At 43.5% G+C, this 21,489-nt stretch overlaps 1 protein-coding gene across 1 annotated transcript in view; it reads right to left on the reverse strand.

The window, feature by feature from the left end:
• Positions 1–14,286: 14,286 nt before the first annotated feature.
• The window catches only part of LOC132591804 (zinc finger protein 501-like), a 54,415-nt gene continuing 47,212 nt past the window's right edge, over positions 14,287–21,489 (reverse strand). The window contains exon 5 of the mRNA XM_060272243.1: positions 14,287–14,585. Coding sequence (XP_060128226.1) covers positions 14,287–14,585 — 299 coding nt within the window. The remainder of the gene's footprint in view (positions 14,586–21,489) is intronic.

Here is a 21,489-nt window from a genome sequence, read left to right on the forward strand (position 1 = left end):
ACAATATGAGAAGGACCCATGCCTTTGATCAACTTTGAGGGGGAGTTGACTATAAAATAGCTCTAAAGCCAGCGGTGGGGAGAGGGAGGGAGAGCTTCCCTTCGCTCCCAACGGTATGCAAATGGGGCATCTTAACGTTCAAGGGCAGAACATCTTAAGATTTCAAAGAGCGCGAAACAGAGCCTACCGGTAGGTGGCGCGCATGAGCGAGAGAGACCGAAGGACTGTATTTACATCGAGGTTTCCCTAAGCATTTACTTTTCAACCCCCGATGTGCTGCTATTCCATGCATGGGCGCAGCGGGGGAGGACAGCTGCCCGCTCCAATCAATAAAAATAAATAAAAATGCGTAGCAAAGTGAGGATCTCCCTACGCCACCCCACCTTCAACAAAAATCCTGGCTACGCCTATGATTATGCGCAATATTTTTTTCCAGGGTTGTCGCATCACGCAAACACAAAACATCCCCGCTTTCCAAACACACATTTTTACAGCTTTTTTGGATACACCCAGCGATGCCTTCTTGCAATGCAGTCCGACCCTGACCCCCCCCCACCTGCAAAATATCCCTTTTTGGCGGGGGTGGGGAGAGAGAGAAGGTTTCTGATTGCCGGCAAAAGTTTTCAGAAAACTCCCACTCTGGACCCCCCATTTCCCCCTACCCCCCCAATCTCTATTTGATTTTTAAAGGTCGGATCTATCCATCTTAACATCAATTGGAACAGAGCCAACCCCCCCCCCCCCGCTTTTCCCGGGAGGAAATCCCTCCTCACACAGGAGCGCATAACAAGTTGCTAGACCTCTCGATGTTTCGCATTACAAAACGTAGTTCAAAACATCCAGAGAGCAAGCCGATGCAGTTATTTGCAATTATGTTTCTCCTTCACATTTATATAATATTTTACTAGGTTGTATACAAATGCAACAAGAATGAAAACACACAGTAATGAAAATGAAAAAAAACCTAAAACAGTATTAATCAACCCCCCATAAAAGGATTCCCTGAATCCCGTGACTTCCCTCCACCCCCCTCTCCTGGTTCCTTAGCCATAATTTTTTCCCCTACCGAATATAATTATTACTCCAAACTTATTTTTCCTTCAGTTTTTCTATAGTGCCCCTAAAATTACAAGTCTTCTTAAAATCCTGCCAGTTTGTTAACCTGTTTACAATACGAAATTCTGTTTCTCAAATCGCCATCGCAGCCAAGTTTAGCTTAAACCCAGCACAACCGACGGGTTTCAGCTAAATTTGCCTGCACGGACGATTTGAAAAAGGCTGCGCGGCTGCGCGGGCGATTTGAAAAAATAGCAGCTTAAAAAAAGAACCAACCTCAGGGACTTAGGCAGTAACAAAAATGGAAAATAAATAAATACAAAAATAACCTTAAACAGTATTTATCAACCCCCCAAAAAAGGATTCCCTGAATCCCGTGACTTCCCTCCACCCCCCTCTCCTGGTTCCTTAGCCATAATCTTTTCCCCTACCGATTATAATTATTACTCCAAACTTATTTTTCCTTCAGTTTTTCTAGAGTGCCCCTAAAATTACAAGTCGTCTTAAAATCCTGCCAATGCGTTAACCTGTTTACAATACCCAATCGTGTTTCTCAAATCGCCATCGCAGCCAAGTTTAGCTTCAACTCAGCACAACGGAAGGGTTTAAGCTAAATTTGCCTGCGCGGACGATTTGATAAAATAGCAACTTAAAAAACCGAACCAACCTCAGGGGGTGGGGAGAGATTGAAGAGTTTCTGGTTGCCGGCAAAAGTTTTCAGAAAACTCCCCTCTCTGTCCAGCCACACTCTGGACCCCCCAATTCCCTCTACCCCCCCCCCCCAATATCTCTATTTTATTTTTATTGGTCGGATGGATCCATCTAAACATCAATTGGAACAGAGGCAACCCCCCCCCCCCGCGCTTTTCCCGGGAGGAAATCCCTCCTCACACGGGAGCGCACACCAAGTTGCTAGACCTCTGGAGGTTTCGATTACGAAACGTAGTTCAAAACATCCAGAGAGCAAGCCGATGCAGTTATTTGCAATTATGTTTCTCCTTCACATTTATATAATATTTTACTAGGTTTTATACAAATGTAACAAGAATGAAAACGCAGTAACGAAAATGGGAAAAAAAATACAAAAATAACCTAAAACAATATTAATCAACCCCCCCCCCCAAAAAGGATTCCCTGAATCCCATGACTTCCCTCCACCCCCCTCTCCTGGTTTCTTAGCTTAATTTTCCCCCTACCGAATATAATGATTACTCCAAACTTATTTTTCCTTCAGTTTTTCTAGAGTGCCCCTAAAATTACAAGTCTTCTTAAAATTCTGCCAATGTGTTAACCTGTTTACAATACGCAATTGTGTTTCTCAAATCGCCATCGCAGCCAAGTTTAGCTTAAGCCCAGCACAACCGACGGGTTTCAGCTAAATTTGCCTGCGCGGACGATTTGAAAAAGGCTGCGCGGCTGCGCGGGCGATTTGAAAAAATAGCAGCTTAAAAAAAGAACCAACCTCAGGGACTTAGGCAGTAACAGAAATGGAAAATAAATAAATACAAAAATAACCTTAAACAGTATTTATCAACCCCCCTGTTATGTACTGAGCTGAATCCTAGAACAATAGGATTCAGAATCAGCGGGAGCTACCCAATCCAACTCCAGGTGGAAGTGAATCCGCAACCTGATTGGCCTGCTGGAGCAGCCAATCAGGCGGCTGGCAGAAGTGAATCTGCTACCTGATTGGCCTGTAGGAGCAGCCAATCAGGCTGCAGGCAGAAGTCAATCCACAATATAATTGGCCCACAGGTGTAGCCCTGAAGTAGCCAATCACGCAAGGCCCATTGTGTAAATAATGTATATAAGCAGATGGTTTTGGGAAAAGAGCCATTCGTCTTCTCTTCTTCTCCTTGATGAATATGAGCTGAATAAAGAGCATGAAATTCACTCTCACTCCGAGTATATTTCACCCCCCAAAAAGGATTCCCTGAATCCCGTGACTTCCCTCCACCCCCCTCTCCTGGTTCCTTAGCCATAATCTTTTCCCCTACCGATTATAATTATTACTCCAAACTTATTTTTCCTTCAGTTTTTCTAGAGTGCCCCTAAAATTACAAGTCGTCTTAAAATCCTGCCAATGCGTTAACCTGTTTACAATACCCAATCGTGTTTCTCAAATCGCCATCGCAGCCAAGTTTAGCTTCAACTCAGCACAACGGAAGGGTTTAAGCTAAATTTGCCTGCGCGGACGATTTGAAAAAATAGCAACTTAAAAAACCGAACCAACCTCAGGGGGTGGGGAGAGATTGAAGAGTTTCTGGTTGCCGGCAAAAGTTTTCAGAAAACTCCCCTCTCTGTCCAGCCACACTCTGGACCCCCCAATTCCCTCTACCCCCCCCCCCATATCTCTATTTTATTTTTATTGGTCGGATGGATCCATCTAAACATCAATTGGAACAGAGCCAACCCCCCCCCCGCTTTTCCCGGGAGGAAATCCCTCCTCACACGGGAGCGCACACCAAGTTGCTAGACCTCTGGAGGTTTCGATTACGAAACGTAGTTCAAAACATCCAGAGAGCAAGCCGATGCAGTTATTTGCAATTATGTTTCTCCTTCACATTTATATAAAATTTTACTACTTTTTATACAAATGTAACAAGAATGAAAACGCAGTAACGAAAATGGAAAAAAAAATACAAAAATAACCTAAAACAATATTAATCAACCCCCCCCCCAAAAAAGGATTCCCTGAATCCCGTGACTTCCCTCCACCCCCCTCTCCTGGTTTCTTAGCTTAATTTTCCCCCTACCGAATATAATGATTACTCCAAACTTATTTTTCCTTCAGTTTTTCTAGAGTGCCCCTAAAATTACAAGTCTTCTTAAAATTCTGCCAATGTGTTAACCTGTTTACAATACCCAATCGTGTTTCTCAAATCGCCATCTCAGCCAAGTTTAGCTTAAACGCAGCACAACCGAAGAATTTAAGCTAAATTCGCCTGCGCGGGCGGTTTGAAAAAGGCTGCACGGCTGCCCGGGCGATTTGAAAAAGACTTATATTTTATAAATTTTGTAAGATACAGGGTTGTTTCTTTGTTTTACACAATCAAGCTGTATATATATGTTGTGTGAGAACATATATATAATATTTTACTAGGTTTTATACCAATGTAAGAAGAATGAAAACACACAGTAACAAAAATGAAAAACAAAAAATACAAAAATAACCTAAAACTATATTATCCATCCGAAAGATTCCCTGAATCCCGTGACTTCCCTCCACCCCGCTCTCTTGGTTCCTTAGCCATAATTCTCTCCCCCCCCCCTACTGAATATAATTATTACTCCAAACTTATTTTTCCTTCAATTTTTCTAGAGTGCCCCTAAAATTACAAGTCTTCTTAAAATACTGCCAGTTTGTTATCCTGTTTACAATACGCAATTGTGTTTCTCAAATCGCCATCGCAGTCAAGTTTAGCTTCAACCCAGCACAACGGAAGGGTTTAAGCTAAATTTGGATGCGCGGCCGATTTGAAAAAGGCTGAGCGGCCGATTTGAAAAAATAGCAGCTTAAAAAAAGGACCAACCTCAGGGACTTAGGTAGTAACAAAAATGAAAAACAAAAAATACAAAAATAACCTAAAACAATATTATCCATCCGAAAGATTCCCTGAATCCCGTGACTTCCCTCCACCCCGCTCTCCTGGTTCCTTAGCCATAATTTTTTCCCCTACCGAATATAATTATTACTCCAAACCTATTTTTCCTTCAATTTTTCTAGAGTGCCCCTAAAATTACAAATCTTTTTAAAATCCTGCCAATGTGTTAACCCGTTTACAATACGCAATTGTGTTTCTCAAATCGCCATCGCAGCCAAGTTTAGCTTCAACCCAGCACAACCGAAGGGTTTAAGCTAAATTTGCCTGCGCGGGCGATTTGAAAAAATAGCAGCTTAAAAACAGAACCAACCTCAGGGACTTAGGCAGACGATGCTACTCTCTGTAGCCAAGGGGTCGCTGGCTGCTTGAAGCTGGTTGAAGACGATTTCCAGTGATCCACACGAAGCGAAGATGGCGACCTCTCCTGAACCCTGCAAATTCAAGTGCAAAAGCTTTGTAAACGGAGGGTATAAATAGTCGTGGCTGCCGAATGGAAAGTGGGGTGGGGTCAGGCGGGGGCGTGGCAACATCTCAAACCGTCGTCCCCTCTCCTACCCCCACCCAACCAGAACGCAGAGCGTTGACCTTGTCTGGACAAAAGCGGGATAATTCAAATTGCGCAAGAGAGACCAAAGCTGGTTTTCAGATATACAGTATTGGGGGGGGGGGAATGTGTACTTTTTCTCTATTGAATTTATCTAGCTCACCTTTTAGCTTCCAATGAGCTTCTGGTTCCTGCTTTGCAGGGGGGGGGGTTGAATAAGATGAGCCTTTGGGTCCAACCCTGCAATTCGATGATTCTGTGAATATCAGCTACTTGGAATTGCAGTTGTGGAGAGGGTTGTTGGGCTCAGGTACCATTTGCAGACTTCCCATGGGGGAGGGGGTATTTATTTATTTACTTATTTACTTATTGTATTTATTTCCTGCCTTTTCCTCCACGAAGCAAAAGGTGGCATGTAGGGCTTATCTCACCCTCCTCATTTAATCCCCAACAACAACCCTGTGAAGGAGGTAAGGCTGAAAGGCAGTGGCTGCCCCAGGGACACCCAGTGAGCTTCATCATGACCGAGTGAGGATTTGAACCCAGGTCCTGCACCACCCCCTGGCTCTTTCAATCATAGAATCATAAAGTTGGAAGGGACCATGAGAGTCATCTAGTCCAACCCCCTGCAAGGCAGGAATCTTTTGCCCAACATGGGTCTTGAACCCAAAACCCTGAGTCTAGCACTCTACCAACTAAACTGATGTTTAGTCAGAAGCTTCAGGCACAGTGACTTTCTCACTAAGCATAAAATAACTCATAAAGTCTCCTTTTTTCTCCCCTTTAGCTATCATTTTTACCGTTTAAAATTTTTCTTCCCACATTTTTCTTACCTTTATTATTATTATTAATATTATTATTTTTAATTTTACTTTTTAACTTCATTTTTAAAAATCCCCCTTTCCCCGCTTCCCCAATATCAACACTTCTACATCATTAATATCACCCCCATCTCCCACTTTTAATACATAGACTCCACCCCTTCATTTTATACACCAAATCCCCCCCTTTACTCATCTCATCATCCTCATCTACCCCACTTCTCACCCCCACCCCCACTTTTGTCACTGTTGTTTGACTGCTGGTTGGCCTGCCTTTAAATTGAACATCATTGATAAAGATGTTGAATAAGACTGGGTCTGTCTTGGGCCCAGTCTAATTCAACATCTTTATCAATGACTTGGATGGTGGGCTTGAGGGCATCCTGAGCAAGTTTGCAGATGACACCAAATTGGGAGGGGTGGCTAATACCCCAGAGGACAGGATCACACTTCAAAATGACCTTAACAGGTTGGACAACTGGGCCAAAGCAAACAAGATGAATTTTAACAAGGAGAAATGTAAAGTACTACACCTGGGCAAAAAGAAGAAGAAGAAAGGCACAAATACAAGATGGGAGACACCTGGCTTGAGAGCGGTGCATGTGAAAAAGATCTAGGAGTCTTGGTAGACCACAAACTTGACATGAGTCAACAGTGTGATGCAGCAGCTAAAAAAGCCAATGCAATTCTGGGCTGCATCAATAGGAGTATAGCATCTAGATCAAGGGAAGTATTAGTACCACTGTATTCTGCTCTGGTCAGACCTCACCTGGTGTACTGTGTCCAGTTCTGGGAACCACAGTTCAAGAAGGATACTGACAAGCTGGGACGTGTCCAGAAGAGGGCAACCAAAATGGTCAAAGGCCTGGAAACATTGCCATATGAGAAACGGCTTAGGGAGCTGGTTATGTTTAGCCTGGAGAAGAGAAGGTTAAGGGGTGATATGATAGCCATGTTCAAATATATGAAAGGATGTCATGGGGAGGAGGGGGAAAGATTGTTTTCTGCTGCCCCAGAGAAGCGGACACGGAGCAATGGATTCAAACTGCAAGAAAGAAGATTCCATCTAAACATTAGGAAGAACTTCCTGACAGTAAGAGCTGTTTGACAGTGGAATTTGCTACCAAGGAGTGTGGTGGAGTCTCCTTCTTTGGAGGTCTTTAAGCAGAGGCTTGACAGGCATATGTCAAGAATGCTTTGGTGGTGTTTCCTGCTCGGCAGGGGGTTGGACTGGATGGCCCTTGTGGTCTCTTCCAACTCTATGATTCTACGATTCTATGAAACCTGCTTGTCTGACTGTTTTTGAGAGGGGAGCCCTTTCCCTCCCAACTTCCCCACCCCCCTTTGTCTTTAAAAAAATAATAATAATTAAAATACTGTGGTAGAAGGCTGTGTGGAACAAAGCTGGGAAGCTGTTAAAAATCTGGGAGACTGAAGCAAGAGACCACGGTGGGCGCTAAAAAAACCCAAAACATAACAAAACAAAACGCAAGGGAAGAGGGGCTCAACCCCAATGCATTTTAAATCTCCTCCTTGAGAGTGGGAGTGAGGGGAGAGGTGGGCTGAAGAGGGCCATAAGGAGGCACAGACCGAACCCGAGTCCACCTCCCCAGTGGCAGACCCATTGGAGGAAGGCCTGAGCCCAGAGTCCCACTGGGAAAGACCTCTGGGTTTTGCCTTATTTTTTCCCCTTTTTATTTTATTTATTTTTTAAAAAATAAGTTAAATAATTAGTTTTTGGTTCATTAAATACATTTATATATTACAATTATACATTTTTGTTATTTGAACTATAAATATCGTGAAATTATGGTGTTTTTTCTTGAAGTGGCACACCGCCTGAGTTATGCTCAGTTTTTTGGCAAATTTGGACACACCAAGCTCAAAAGGTTGCCCATCACTGCTCTACATTGATGTATGAAAGGCAGTCTATAATCTCCAGATAGGGCAAAATGATTCATTTCTCAAAATTTATATGCCGCTTGTTGGACACAAAGCATGACAAAGTGGTTTAAAATAAGAATAAAATAATGTTCTTATGACCTGTATCCCAATCACGCCTGGAGGGTTGAAACTTCAAACAAACCATTCCTTGCAGAGGGTGGAAAGAATCTCAGTTATTACCAGTATTTATCATCCCAGATACACTCCTGTTGTTGTTGTTGTTTAGTCGTTTAGTCGTGTCCGACTCTTCGTGACCCCATGGACCATAGCACGCCAGGCACTCCTGTCTTGCACTGCCTCCCGCAGTTTGGTCAAACTCATGTTCGTAGCTTCGAGAACACTGTCCAACCATCTTGTCCTCTGCCGTCCCCTTCTCCTAGTGCCCTCAATCTTTCCCAACATCAGGGTCTTTTCCAAGGATTCTTCTCTTCTCATGAGGTGGCCAAAGTATTGGAGCCTCAGCTTCACGATCCGTCCTTCCAGGGAGCACTCAGGGCTGATTTCCTTAAGAATGGATAGGTTTGATCTTCTAGCAGTCCATGGGACTCTCAAGAGTCTCCTCCAGCACCATAATTCAAAAGCATCAATTCTTCGGCGATGAGCCTTCTTTATGGTCCATCTCTCACTTCCATACATCACTACTGGGAAAACCATTGCTTTAACTATACGGACCTTTGTCGACAAGGTGATGTCTCTGCTTTTTAAGATGCTGTCTAGGTTTGTCATTGCTTTTCTCCCAAGAAGCAGGCGTCTTTTAATTTCGTGACTGCTATCACCATCTGCAGTGATCAAGGAGCCCAAGAAAGTAAAATCTCTCACTGCCTCCATTTCTTCCCCTTCTATTTGCCAGGAGGTGATGGGACCAGTGGCCATGATCTTGGTTTTTTTGATGTTGAGCTTCAGACCATATTTTGCGCTCTCCTCTTTCACCCTCATTAAAAGGTTCTTTAATTCCTCCTCACTTTCTGCCATCAAGGTTGTGTCATCTGCATATCTGAGGTTGTTGATATTTCTTCCGGCAATCTTAATTCCTGAAACGGCTGGGCCCATGAATGGAGGTAAGGTGGATGTGGTCAAAGATACACTCCTGACTAAACTTAAAAAGACATCCCGGTTTGCAAAAGCTATGAGCTGTTAAAGTGAATTAATCCAATTAATTTGAAAGGACATTGCCTTGACCCCTGGGGGTCTGGATGCCAACAAGTCTTGAGGCCAGGAATAGGTTATCAGCCTCACCTTTATCTTCTTAACAATGGGGAATGCCCTGGGCAATTGCCTGACTTAATGGGCTTTCTTTGCAAATGTAAAAGGGGTTGGGTGGGGAGTGGAAAGAAGCCAAGTCTGGCAAAACCTATACAACCTATATGTATGTACAGTATATACAGTTGAAATTGAAATTATGCAACCCCCATTGCAAATCATGTTGATTAACAATATTTACAGACTTTCAGCCGTTTGCAATGAGCAAATAAAAGCAATGGAAATGGCTCAACAAAACGATGCTTCAGGTGGTCCCCCCCCCCAAATTCAGCTGAAATTGCAATTTATACTGAGATTGCAACTTTTATTTTTGCTTTTTGATAATCTGTGTCAGTGCCAGACTCTGTACTAACACCAGCATCCTTAACAGTAACAGGATCTGCCTCTTTCTTACTTGTTTCTGCATCTCCATCCCCAAATGGGATGGCATTGAAAATGCCAAATTTGTCCCATTTTGGGTTGCAATCTATGCTTCTGATCAACCTTATCAGCTTTGTGTCTGTCATTAACACATATAAACAGTAAATTGCAAGAACTCAGGCCAGGAGGAAGATGAATTTCAAATAAGTCTTCAAAAGGTTTTATTTATGTAATGATAAGATGAATTCAAATAGGAATCAATTCCAGTATGATACTGAGGCGAATAAAAATAAATTCCAGTGAAAAAATCCCAGGACAAGGCCCTGTTTCGCCAATTCTTCATCAGCAATGTTTTAATGGTCAGAGTGTACCAAGTATGTTTGCCTTCATACATACAAACAGGAACCCCAATTTCTACTGTCATTAACACATAGCCTAGAAAAATGCCATGTTGACCACATTTACTTAACTTGTTCTGCAGAGTGTGCACCCATACCTCTGAACCGAAATGTTTTAAATGTTTCACGTATGTTTTTTTCTTGTAAAGAATTTCATATGGGGTGCAACCAATGTCTGACTGGTATCTGTGATTATACACATAAGAAAAACAGCTTAGGGCATCACAACAAAAGGGATTGGGTAGGCCAGAATCATGCAACAGAGTTGCAGATGACACCAAATTGGGAGGGGTGGCTAATACCCCAGAGGACAGGATCACACTTCAAAATGACCTTAACAGGTTAGACAACTGGGCCAAAGCAAACAAGATGAATTTTAACAAGGAGAAAATTAAAGTACTACACTTGGGCAAAAAAATAAAATAAAAAATGAAAGGCACAAATACAGGATGGGAGACACCTGGCTTGAGAGCAGTACATGTGAAAAAGATCTAGGAGTCTTGGTAGACCACAAACTTGACATGAGTCAACAGTGTGATGAAGCAGCTAAAAAAGCCAATGCAATTCTGGGCTGCATCAATAGGAGTATAGCATCTAGATCAAGGGAAGTAATAGTACCACTGTATTCTGCTCTGGTCAGACCTCACCTGGAGTACTGTGTCCAGTTCTGGGCACCACAGTTCAAGAAGGATACTGACAAGTTGGAACGTGTCCAGAAGAGGGCAACCAAAATGGTCAAAGGCCTGGAAACGATGCCTTACGAGGAACGGCATAGGGAGCTGGGTATGTTTAGCCTGGAGAAGAGAAGGTTAAGGGGTGATATGATAGCCATGTTCAAATATATAAAAGGATGTCATATAGAGGAGGGAGAAAGGTTGTTTTCTGCTGCTCCAGAGAAGCGGACACGGAGCAATGGATTCAAACTGCAAGAAAGAAGATTCCACCTAAACATTAGGAAGAACTTCCTGACAGTAAGAGCTGTTTGACAGTGGAATTTGCTACCAAGGAGTGTGGTGGAGTCTCCTTCTTTGGAGGTCTTTAAGCAGAGGCTTGACAGCCATCTGTCAGGAATGCTTTGATGGTGTTTGGCAGGGGGTTGGACTGGATGGCCCTTGTGGTCTCTTCCAGCTCTATGATTCTATGATTCTATGAGTGGAACAATGGGGTCATTGTCCAAGGTGGCAAATTTGAGTAAAATCCAGCATCGCCCGAGCTCTACAAGTACGGCTTTCTCCCGATTGAAGTGCAGAGTGTTTGAGGATCGGGACATTTGCAGGGAATGTTTACAAAGCTATTGTACCACCGGCGTTACTGTATGCTTGCGAAACATGGATCACTTATAAACACCATCTCCAACTCCTCGAAAGGTTCCATCAATTGTGTCCCCAGTAATTTTTACACATCACTTGGGAAGACAGGCGAATTAATGCCAGTGTACTGGAAGAAGCAAAGATCGCCATTGTCAAAGCAATGATTCTTCAACATCATAGAATCATAGAGTTGGAAGGGACCACAAGGGCCATCCAGTCCAACCCCATGCCAAGCCTTGTTGAATTGGTCATGTTATGCAGATGCCTGATGATCGTCTTCCAAAACAACTACTCTATTCCTAACTAAAAATGGAAAGCGTAATGCTGGTGGTCAACAAAAGAGGTTTAAAGATTGTCTCAAGGCAAATCTTTAAAAATGTAGTATAAACACTGACAACTGGGAAACACTGGACTTTGAGCGCTCCATTGGAGAGCAGCCTTTACCAAAGGTGCCCTGGATGCTCAAACTCAGGACAAAAGGGGAAAACGTGCTAAGAAGAAGGCAGTTTGGCACACCAAACTGATCATCATGATCAACATGATCAACTCCCGCCCGGAAGCCTATGTCCCTACTGTGGAAGGACGTGTGGATCCAGAATTGGCCTCCACAGTCACTTACAGACCCACTGTTAAAACCATAACAAAATTAAAAAATTCCTTCCAGCAGCACCTTAGAGACCTACTAAGTTTGTCATTGGTATGAGCTTTCGTGTGCATGCACACTTCCTTACATACACTGAAACAGAAGTCACCAGGTGCTTAGTGAGAGGGTGGGGAGGGGTATTACTCCCTCCTTGTGGTGGGAGTGGGTGATTGACTGACTGATAGCTGTTGATGACTGTATGACTGCAATTGGTCTTGCAGGAAAAAGCAAGGGGTGAGATGGCTAAAAATAGCTTTATCATGTATAAAGAGATAAGAATCCAATGTCTTTATTCAGACCTGGTTTCTCCATGGTTTTAAGCTTGGTAATACGGTAAGTTGCAGTTCAGCAACTTCTCTTTCCAATCTATTTCTGAAATTCTTTTGTAATAAGACAGCTACTTTGAGATCTTGTCCAGAATGTCCTGGGAGATTGAAATGTCCTACTGTTTTCTCTGTCTTGTGATTCCTGATGTCAGATTTATGTCCATGTATCCTTTGGCGTAGGGTTTGGCCTGTTTGTCCAATATAGAGAGCTGAAGGGCCCTGTTGGCATTTGATGGCATACACAATGTTAGAAGATGAGCGATTAAATAGTCCTGAGATGGTATGTTGGATGTTGTTGGGGCCAGTAACGGTGTTGTCTGGGGTTATGTGGCAGCAAAACCGTGTTTTTGAAGACAATCTTACTCGGCTATGAGTGATCAGCAAAGAAGAAAAAAGAAGAAGAAGCTTTCATTTTTAAAGTCCAGTAGTAAGGTCCTATGTCCTCTAGGAGAAACAATATAAGCCTACATTGATTCCTGCCCATTTGTTTAAAGCAATTTGAAGTAAAGGAGTCTGAACTAAAGCGTTCTGTCATGGATGTTTTAGTTGAGATTCTTTGGGGTCCCTTCCAACTTTCTAATAGTGTTTTAAAAGTATGATGTGAATGGGAGGTAAGGTATCCCTTTAATGGGAAGCCCAAACGCAGGACCTGGATGCAAAAACAACTCTCTCCACGCATGAATCCCATAAACTGGGATTCAGAACTACGGCTGCCTCCAGCTGCTGTGCTTTTCAAAGGCTTTAAATTGTGGAGTTTCAATCACTAGCTAAAAGAAAAAGAAAGCCAGGCCTCTGGTCACACAATTTCCCCAAAATTTTGTTTCATTTTAAAAAAACCTTTATTTGCAGATTTAAAAGAGAAAAAATAACCATAGAGCAACGAATACAAATAGTAACAAAAATACAAATAGTAACAAAATACACACAGCACATTATATACATAGTGCCCATCACATACAACACTATGGCACCAGATGGCGCTGTGGAGTCCCGTCTTTCTCTCCCGGATTTCCCTGTTTAAATTTACAACACGTTTAAGTCAAACTCTCCTTTGATGTGCTCAGATCCAGTCTATATGTCCAAAAGGCATCCGCACAAAACTGGCATCTCTAAGACATATTATCAAATGTAGCCAAGGCAATGCAAAAGTTCGTTATTTATCAAAATGTGTGTGCTGTGTACAAAACTAAGCAGAAATAGCTCATTGCATTGCATTGCATAGCATTTGTGGTTTAGCACGCTCGCCTTTCTGCACTGCTACACATGAGGCAGCCCAGGAGCCACAGAAATGATGAAAGAGCTCACATCCTACTACAATGCAATGCCAGTAAGTCATAAGGGGGGGGGGGAATGTGACTCTAAAAATAAACAAGTCAATCAAAGTGATGCCCAATAATTCCTTTCAAATACAATGGGACAGTGATAAATGATATTCAAAAACATCGAAGCCACGAGATGCTGCAGTACAACTCCCAATAGCCCCAGGCTGGTGCAAATCCTATGTGGTTGTTCTGTATTTTGGTGGGAAGGTGGGTTTTTGCTACAAAATACAGACCACCACCCAAGTTCTTTGGGGGAACCCAGTGGCTGTGATGCATGTGGCCGATGAGAATTGGAGTCCAAAATATTTGGAGGGCACCAGATTGTGAAGGTTGCTGTAATTATTCATGTGCTTTCTCCTGAAGGGATACCATCATAGCCACACTCTCCTGGCATTCTTTGCTACGACCTAAAGCGGTTTGCTCTGAAGGATGCTGATCCCAAACTCATTTCCTGTGGGGATTCTTGAATGTGATTCATGGCTCTTAGCCAGCCAAACTCAGCCCTCCAGCTATTTTGGGACTACAACTCCCATCATCCCTAGTTAACAGGACCAGTGGTCAGGGATGATGGGAGTTGTAGTCTCAAAACAGCTGGAGGGCCAAGTTTGGGGGGTGCCGGCTCCTAGCCGTTGAGTTTCTCCCATGTGCAAATTTTGTAATGTGAATTAACATGTGTATTCCACCCAAACCTTGATGTTTATAAAGTGCGTTCCCTTGCGTGAATTCTCTGGTGAAGTTTAAGACTTGATTCATGGCGGAAACTCTTCTCACACTGGGAACATTGATACGGCTTCTCCCCTGTGTGGATTCTGTGGTGCCTGTTCAGGTTTCCACTCCAGCTGAAGCTCTTTCCGCACTCGAAGCATTTGTACGGCTTTTCCCCTCTGTGGATTCTTTCGTGCACTCTCAGGTACTTGTTCTGAACAAAGCTCTTTCCACACTCTGAGCATTTATAGCGCTTTTCGCCAACACGGAATCTCTGGTGTGCACTAAGGTCTGAACTGTGAGAGAATTGCTTCCTGTTCTCTGAATACTCATGTGGCTTTTCTCCCATGTGGATTCTCTGATGTTTAGTAAGGTTCATCCAGCCAATGAAACCCTTTCCACACTCTGAGCACATCAACAGTCTCTCTCCATTCTCAATATTCCTTTTCTTGCCTGCATGATGTTCTGCTAGTATTGGAACTTCACGGAAGCCAGCCCCCACAGAAGCCAAGCGTTTCTTCCTCCACTTCTGCTTTAGTTCAATTTTCTTTCCTTGAGGAATGTTTTCTTCATCCCTTTCACGCCCATCACCTGAAAGAATCAAGAAGGAGGAACAGATCCTCAAATCAGGAAGGAAACTCAAAGAATCAAAGAAAGTAGAAAATATTGAGTGGGGAGGCAAATCCTTTCAAATACATTAAACAGCCTCTGATGGTGAAAAGGAAATAGTAACTGATACTGTTACACAAAGAGTCGGACACGACTAAACAACAACAACAACTGTTACACACGCCACATTATATATGTTCCGCAGTTGTAGGAAATTGATATTTTAGTATGGAAGTCTCTATACTTTGGAACTCACTGCATATTGATATGAGACAAGTGCCTTCACCCTTTTTGGCACCTGCTTAAAACATTTTTGCTCAGACAAGTCTACCCAGATATCTAGAATACTGATGTGCTTGTAGTTTATTACTATTTTTAATCTTTTGAATTTCTGTTTTAACTGGGCGAAGCACAACCCAAATCCTGCAGGGGAAAACTGTAGTTTGATGATACAACATGTGCCTTGCTTTGAGGTTTTTCTATAACCAAGCACCAAATATTTTTGTGTGTGAAACAAGTAGCATAAATTATTAGCAGTAGTAAATCCTCCCTCCGTCAGCAGGTCCTGGGGTGGTTTACAACAATATAAAATTCGTAATTTTAAAAAGGATTTTAGAAAATTTTACAGTCCCGGGAAAGGGATGGGCTCTCACAACACGTCTCAGGTCTCAAGGCCAGGGTAGAGAGCTACGTCTTCAGCATTCAGTTACAGGTAAGAGAAAACAGGTATGTTTTTATAAATATTTTTTTAAACTGAGGGGAGCCCCTGCTGTTTCTTTCAGAAGTGAATTCCAGAGCGCAGTAGACACCACTAAAAAGGTCCTGCCTCCCTCTGGTGCCCACCAGCTTAATTAAGGAGGGCATGGGAGTCTGGTCTCACAGAAATAAAAATGTCTGCCAGGTATCTGCATAACTTGCTAGGCCAAAAATGCAGGGAGTCCCATCTCAATTAAGCACCTACCTGCTAATGTCTCTTGTTCTTCAGAGCCCTCAATGAATTCATTTTCCCATTCTTTCTGCAATGTGATGCCAGATCTGGAAATTGGTAGTCCTTTTTTTGAGAGAAATAAGATATTGTTATTTATTCAATTTCTATACTCCCCTTTATCAGGGTGGAGTACAACATTAAAACACATTGCACAGCATCAATGACAAAAAGAGCATACTGACAGACACCTAATTATGATCATAATAATAGTCCTGCTCCCCACACTTTTGCAAGTCATAGATTATTTAATAGGCATAGGGCCTGGTTAATGGTATAATGCTGCCTTAAAAGTATAACATGGATGGGGCCAGAGCTTATTTGATTCCTTTTGACCTGCACTTTCATAGCATATATCAAGGAGGCTTGTGGCATAAATTCAATTAAATCAGAATAAATATCTGTAAAATGGTAAGCCAGTAAGCTTACTGGGATATGATATATAATGAATTGAAAAGGATGTTCAAAATAACCTTTGTATAAAAAACAAAACCAGAAGCTTTTCTTTTGGGAGTTACAGGGACAGAACTACCTAAATTGTATTGAAATTTATTTATGATAAATTTATTTATTTAAGAAATCAAGATAAACTTTTTCTAAAAGAATGGAAACGCCTTATTGAATATTTACAGATGAATTGCTAACAGATAAAAACACCAGCAGGGTTACTGTAATAACCTGCAGTTTCATACAATATGCAGAAGATATAAAAAAATAATTTAAGGAACCGCAGAAAGATGGGGAAGGGAGTCAAACTTTGAAATGTTAAAATGATTGTGAAATTAGAGAAATGTATAAATTTGAAAAGTATAAATAAACTTTAAAATAATAAAAAATAATTAAATATCTGTAAAACGTGTTTACAAACATCATTATAACAGCAACAGATACTAGCTGGCTGAAGGGGGGGGGGAATCCATATTGTAAAGATGTGACTAAAATGTACAGTTTTTAAGAGACATCTGAAAGAAGGCAGGGATGGCTCCTGCCGAACCTCCACATACAGGGAGTTCTGCAGGGTGGAGCCTGCCACACTAAAGGCCCTGTTAGCTACTGTCTCACGCTGTGACGTTTCCCACAATGCACTGCCGCATACAAAGAGCAGCAACTATTCCTCCTCTCGGGATCTATCAGGCAAAAGCAAGAAGAAGCCTTACCTAAAGATACCAGATTCGCATAATTCTCCTCCATGACTTCTTTGTGCAGCACTCTCTGGCCCGGATCCAGCAAAGCCCATTCGTTCTCTTTGAAACGAACTGCCACCTCTTCAAGGGACACGGGAACCTGAAAGAGGGATGTCCCATCAAATCCCACACCTCTTGCGGGGTCTGAAAAAGGAACCCGGGTGGTCCCCTGCCCATTTCCCCAATGATTCCACCCACCCCGTACCTGTTCCAATTGGGCAGAAGCCATTCCCAGTCCGGCACAAAGAGGAGGAGGTCTAGAAGGAACCTCTGGGGTCATCTCGCTGTCTCCAAATGTTGTTTGACATCCTATTGGGAAGACGAAGAAAACGGGGAGGCATTTTAGGCCCTGTGATTTAGCCCAAATGCTAATCTAGTAGGCATCCATGTTGGGTGTGGTGTCTCTTTGTTCTAAGCTGCTGAAGAGAATGGGTGTGTTATTCTCCATCTCCAGCAATATAGCCTGAGGCTAAAAGAGGCTGCAATGGAGAAGAGACAGAGCTCTGATTTTAACTTGGAATACACAGTATTTGTGAAATAAGTTATTATGCTTTATGCTATGAGCAGTGTAAGAGTTATGACGCTAAGTAAATGCAACTTCTGTTCTTTAAGTTGTTTGAAGTTATGTTCTGTGAGCAAAGCTTCTGAACTACATTTTTGGACTGGATAATTTTTAGTTCAATACAAGGGTGAGTTTTGTTCATCCAGCAGCTTCCACGTGCGCAGAATTAATAATATCAATAGGGAGGCCACCTGAGTGGAAATCCATGAGGGGGAGAGGCCATAACTTGGTGGAAAAGCATCCCCCCAGCATCTCTAGGATAAATAAGACTCCTTGCCTGAATCCCTGGAGAGTCACTACTAGTGAGTGTGGTTGGTTTCATTCAGAATAAGGCAGCTTTCTTTGTCCCTAATCTTTCTCTGCATGCATATATATACAGTATTGAAAATTATGGTTTGTATTCCTATGCAGTCTGAACTCAATGAAAAAAATCTTATCTTTAAATAAGGTGGACTACAAAGAGAGATGTCTCCACCCAACAAGGATTCCTGAGAGGAAACATTAACGCAACCCACAGGATCCAGGCATATTCAAGAGAAGGAGAGACTATGCTGAAACCTGCTCCTTTATGGTCCTCACCCAGAGAGGTGGTGTCCATGTCAGCCTCCTGCTTGACCTCCCTGAACAGTGGCCTCTCGGTGGCATCCTGCAGGATGTTCTCTGCCGTCATGAAACGTGAGTTTGCTTTGGATGACATCTCCTGCACCTGAGATGGGAGCCCATGTAAGGAAGTGGGGGGGGGGAGAGACAGGAAACAGGTCAGGCAAAGGCCAGGGGTGCCATTAAATAACAGATGAATAAATGTTCAAGTATTAAGTTACTATTACCGTATTGGCCGGAAAAAAGCCACACTCCCCCCCCCCAAATTGTGATCTTGAAAAGTTAAAGTGCAACTTATATTCACCACCTTACAAAAAGTATCGGGTATGCAGCCAGGAGCATGGCATTGCAGTGCCTGTCCCAAACGTAGTCTGCCGTCTTCTCCCCCAAGGCCAGGAAGGTAGAAAGTGAGGAAGGGAGCAGCTTATATTCGGGTATTGTCTTCCCCCCCCACCTTAACTTTTCAATGTACGTCATATTTGGGCCAATATTAATAATTAATAATAATTATTATTATTTACCCTCCCTTTCACTCTAAGGTCCCAGGGTAGGTTGCGGCATTAATACACAATACTAAAAACAATTCAAAACTTGGATTCATAAAAGTAAGGTGAGTCCCAAAAGCATACACCTCAAAAGCCAGGGTAAAAAAATGAGCATCACCAGCATTCGCTGGAAGCTGTATAATGCAGGTAACCCGATGTACCTCTATGGGGAAGGAGTGCCACAGCTTAGGGGCCACCACAGAGAAGGCCTTCTGCCTCCCACCAAACCTCTGAGGGTGGAGGAACTACCAAGAGGGCCCCCCATCTGCTAATCCTAGCACCTGAGAGGATCTGGTAATTTATCAGCTGGAAGATTGATCAGTGAATCCAAATACAACTAAAGGATTGGGGCCTTGGAATTACCAGAGCAAAATAGTCTCTCATCTCAGCCTCCTTCTGGTCTTCCGCTTGGCTCATGAGAAAACCTTCGGCCAGGGCCACTGCCTGGGAAGTGGTCTCCGCTCCACATTCCCTGACCCAGCTCTCTATCTCCGGGGGGAGGACAGCCAGGAACTGCTCCAGGATCACCAGGTCCAGCATCTGAGCCTTGGTGTGCCTCTTCGGCTCCAGCCACTGTTGGCAAAGGCGGTGGAGTTGGCTGCAAACCTCTCGGGGTCCCTCGGCCTCCTGGTAGCGGAAATGCCTGAAACGTTGGCACCCAGCGTCTGAGCTGAGGACGTCCTCCTCACCCAGGATCTCCTGTGCGGTTCTGTTTGAGTATGTCACACTGCCCCTCACCTGGACGGTGTGAGGAGCTACCCTTGCTTTTTCCCCTGTGTCAGTTGCCACAGAGTCTTGCTCTTCCATCTTTCCTCCACAGGGACTGTCATTTGCCTTTCTTTTCTGCCTAGGAGGGAAGGAGTGTGTCGTATTGCTGCTTCTTTTGGCCTCGTCAGCCACATCTTTGTGGCATTTCATGAGGTGACTGTGCATTGCGGTGGTGGTTCCCACCTTCTGGCAACCGCTGGGCTTCCCAAGACTAACAGTTTGATGGCACAGATTGCGACGGACCACAGATTTGCTATTGGCATCCTTGGTGAAGAGCTTCCGCACAAAGGATGTTTTCCCATGATGGGCTGGTGGCTCCATGTTGGTGGCAACCTTTGGCTCAAAGGATCCAGAGAAGGTGGAGGAGTTGACGACTAGGGAGTGGGGCCTTTTGAAGCCAGAGGCTCCTCCTTCCTTGAGTACTGGTAGTGCCCTTTCCTCTGCACGGTCCTCCTGTACCAGCACGGTGTTGCCATCCCTTGACTCAAAATTTTGACTGCTGGTGCTCTCTAGCAAAGTGAATCCCCTCGGCTGGCATGCTACACAAGCCAGCGAAGTGGATTGCAATCTAGAAGTGCCTGACTTGTTCAGAGCGGGCGTCAATCCTAAAGTCCCTGAGACAGACCGGGTGCGAGGCCTGGAAGATGCAGTCTTGCCACTTCCTGACGCCTTATCAAGGACATCTCTGTGCTTTCTCATCATGTGACTGTGCATTGCAGTGGTTCCCACCAGCTGGCAACCGTCAGGCCTCCCGAGGCGAACCGCCCCATGGCAGAGACGGCACTGGACCACAAATTTGCTTATTGTCGCGAAGTATCTCCACACGGAAGAGATCCTTTGCCTTTTTGCTGGTGGCTCCATAGCGGTGGCATCCTCTGGCTCAAGGGATGTGGAGGAGGACTGTCTTAGGGGGCATCTGCTTCTATGCAGCTCTGAGACCACGCCTGGGGTGCTGCTCAGGGGAACCTGGCCACGATGGGCTTCTGCTTGTGCTGGAAGTGGCAAGTTCAGCGTGTTGGAACCGGAAGGTTCCTTCTCTTCCTCCACACTGCTCTCCAGTGCCAGAATGAAATCCTCATCCTCCGACTCAAAAAGATCCTCTTGGGAAGACTCCAGTGGAGATTCTTCAGTAGGGTTTTGGGAACCGCTCCATGCCTCTTGTATGCTGAGCTGTGGTCCCAAGCAGTTCCTTTCGATTGTCCTCTCCATCTTATTCTGCAGGTTGCCCATTGCGTAAGAGGCAGTCACTGTGAATCAATCCAGCCAAGTCTAATTTTTTTTGGGGGGGGGCGCGGGCAGGGAGAAAGAGAAGAAGAATAAATCAATCACTGCTTTTCAATAGAAGCACCCATTGAAATTTAAGGGAAGGGAATTTGTATGAGCTTTAATGTGCACTGTTCATCCAAGGATAAAATTGTCGGAGGCTCCTTATTTCCCAAGTCAGAATCTGTTTATAAATGTCAGTTGCGAAATCAGCTTTTCAAACTATAATGTATTTATATATTCACACAGAGACATATAAATATGAAGCAGGCACTGGCTCATAAAGGTTTATGACATAAAAAACCCTGTTTTTTTAAATCCCCAAAGTCTCTTTTTTGCTGCTTATTCATGATGACTGTGAGTGACAACCCCACCCCTATAGCTTTCACCAAGTGCTTATTGTCCCTGTGGAATATTCAAAAGTTTTTATTTATATTTATACTTCATTTAGAATAAGCATCCCAAAGGATACGGGCCTCTCAGCAATACTGCCTCTCAGTAATTTGTATGGATAACCTTGTATGCATTGAACATTTTGTTATGCGTTTGGCTCCCATGAATTCCTGTGCCCAGCGTTTGTTGGAACAGAAGTTTAATCAATGCTTGGAGTTCTAGACATGGGTTGAAGCAAGTGCAAAAATATAAGACAGGCACGTTCCCCATGTCCAGGAGATCACCT

This window comes from Zootoca vivipara, chromosome 2 (assembly GCF_963506605.1).
Source record: "Zootoca vivipara chromosome 2, rZooViv1.1, whole genome shotgun sequence".
Lineage (NCBI taxonomy): Eukaryota > Metazoa > Chordata > Lepidosauria > Squamata > Lacertidae > Zootoca > Zootoca vivipara.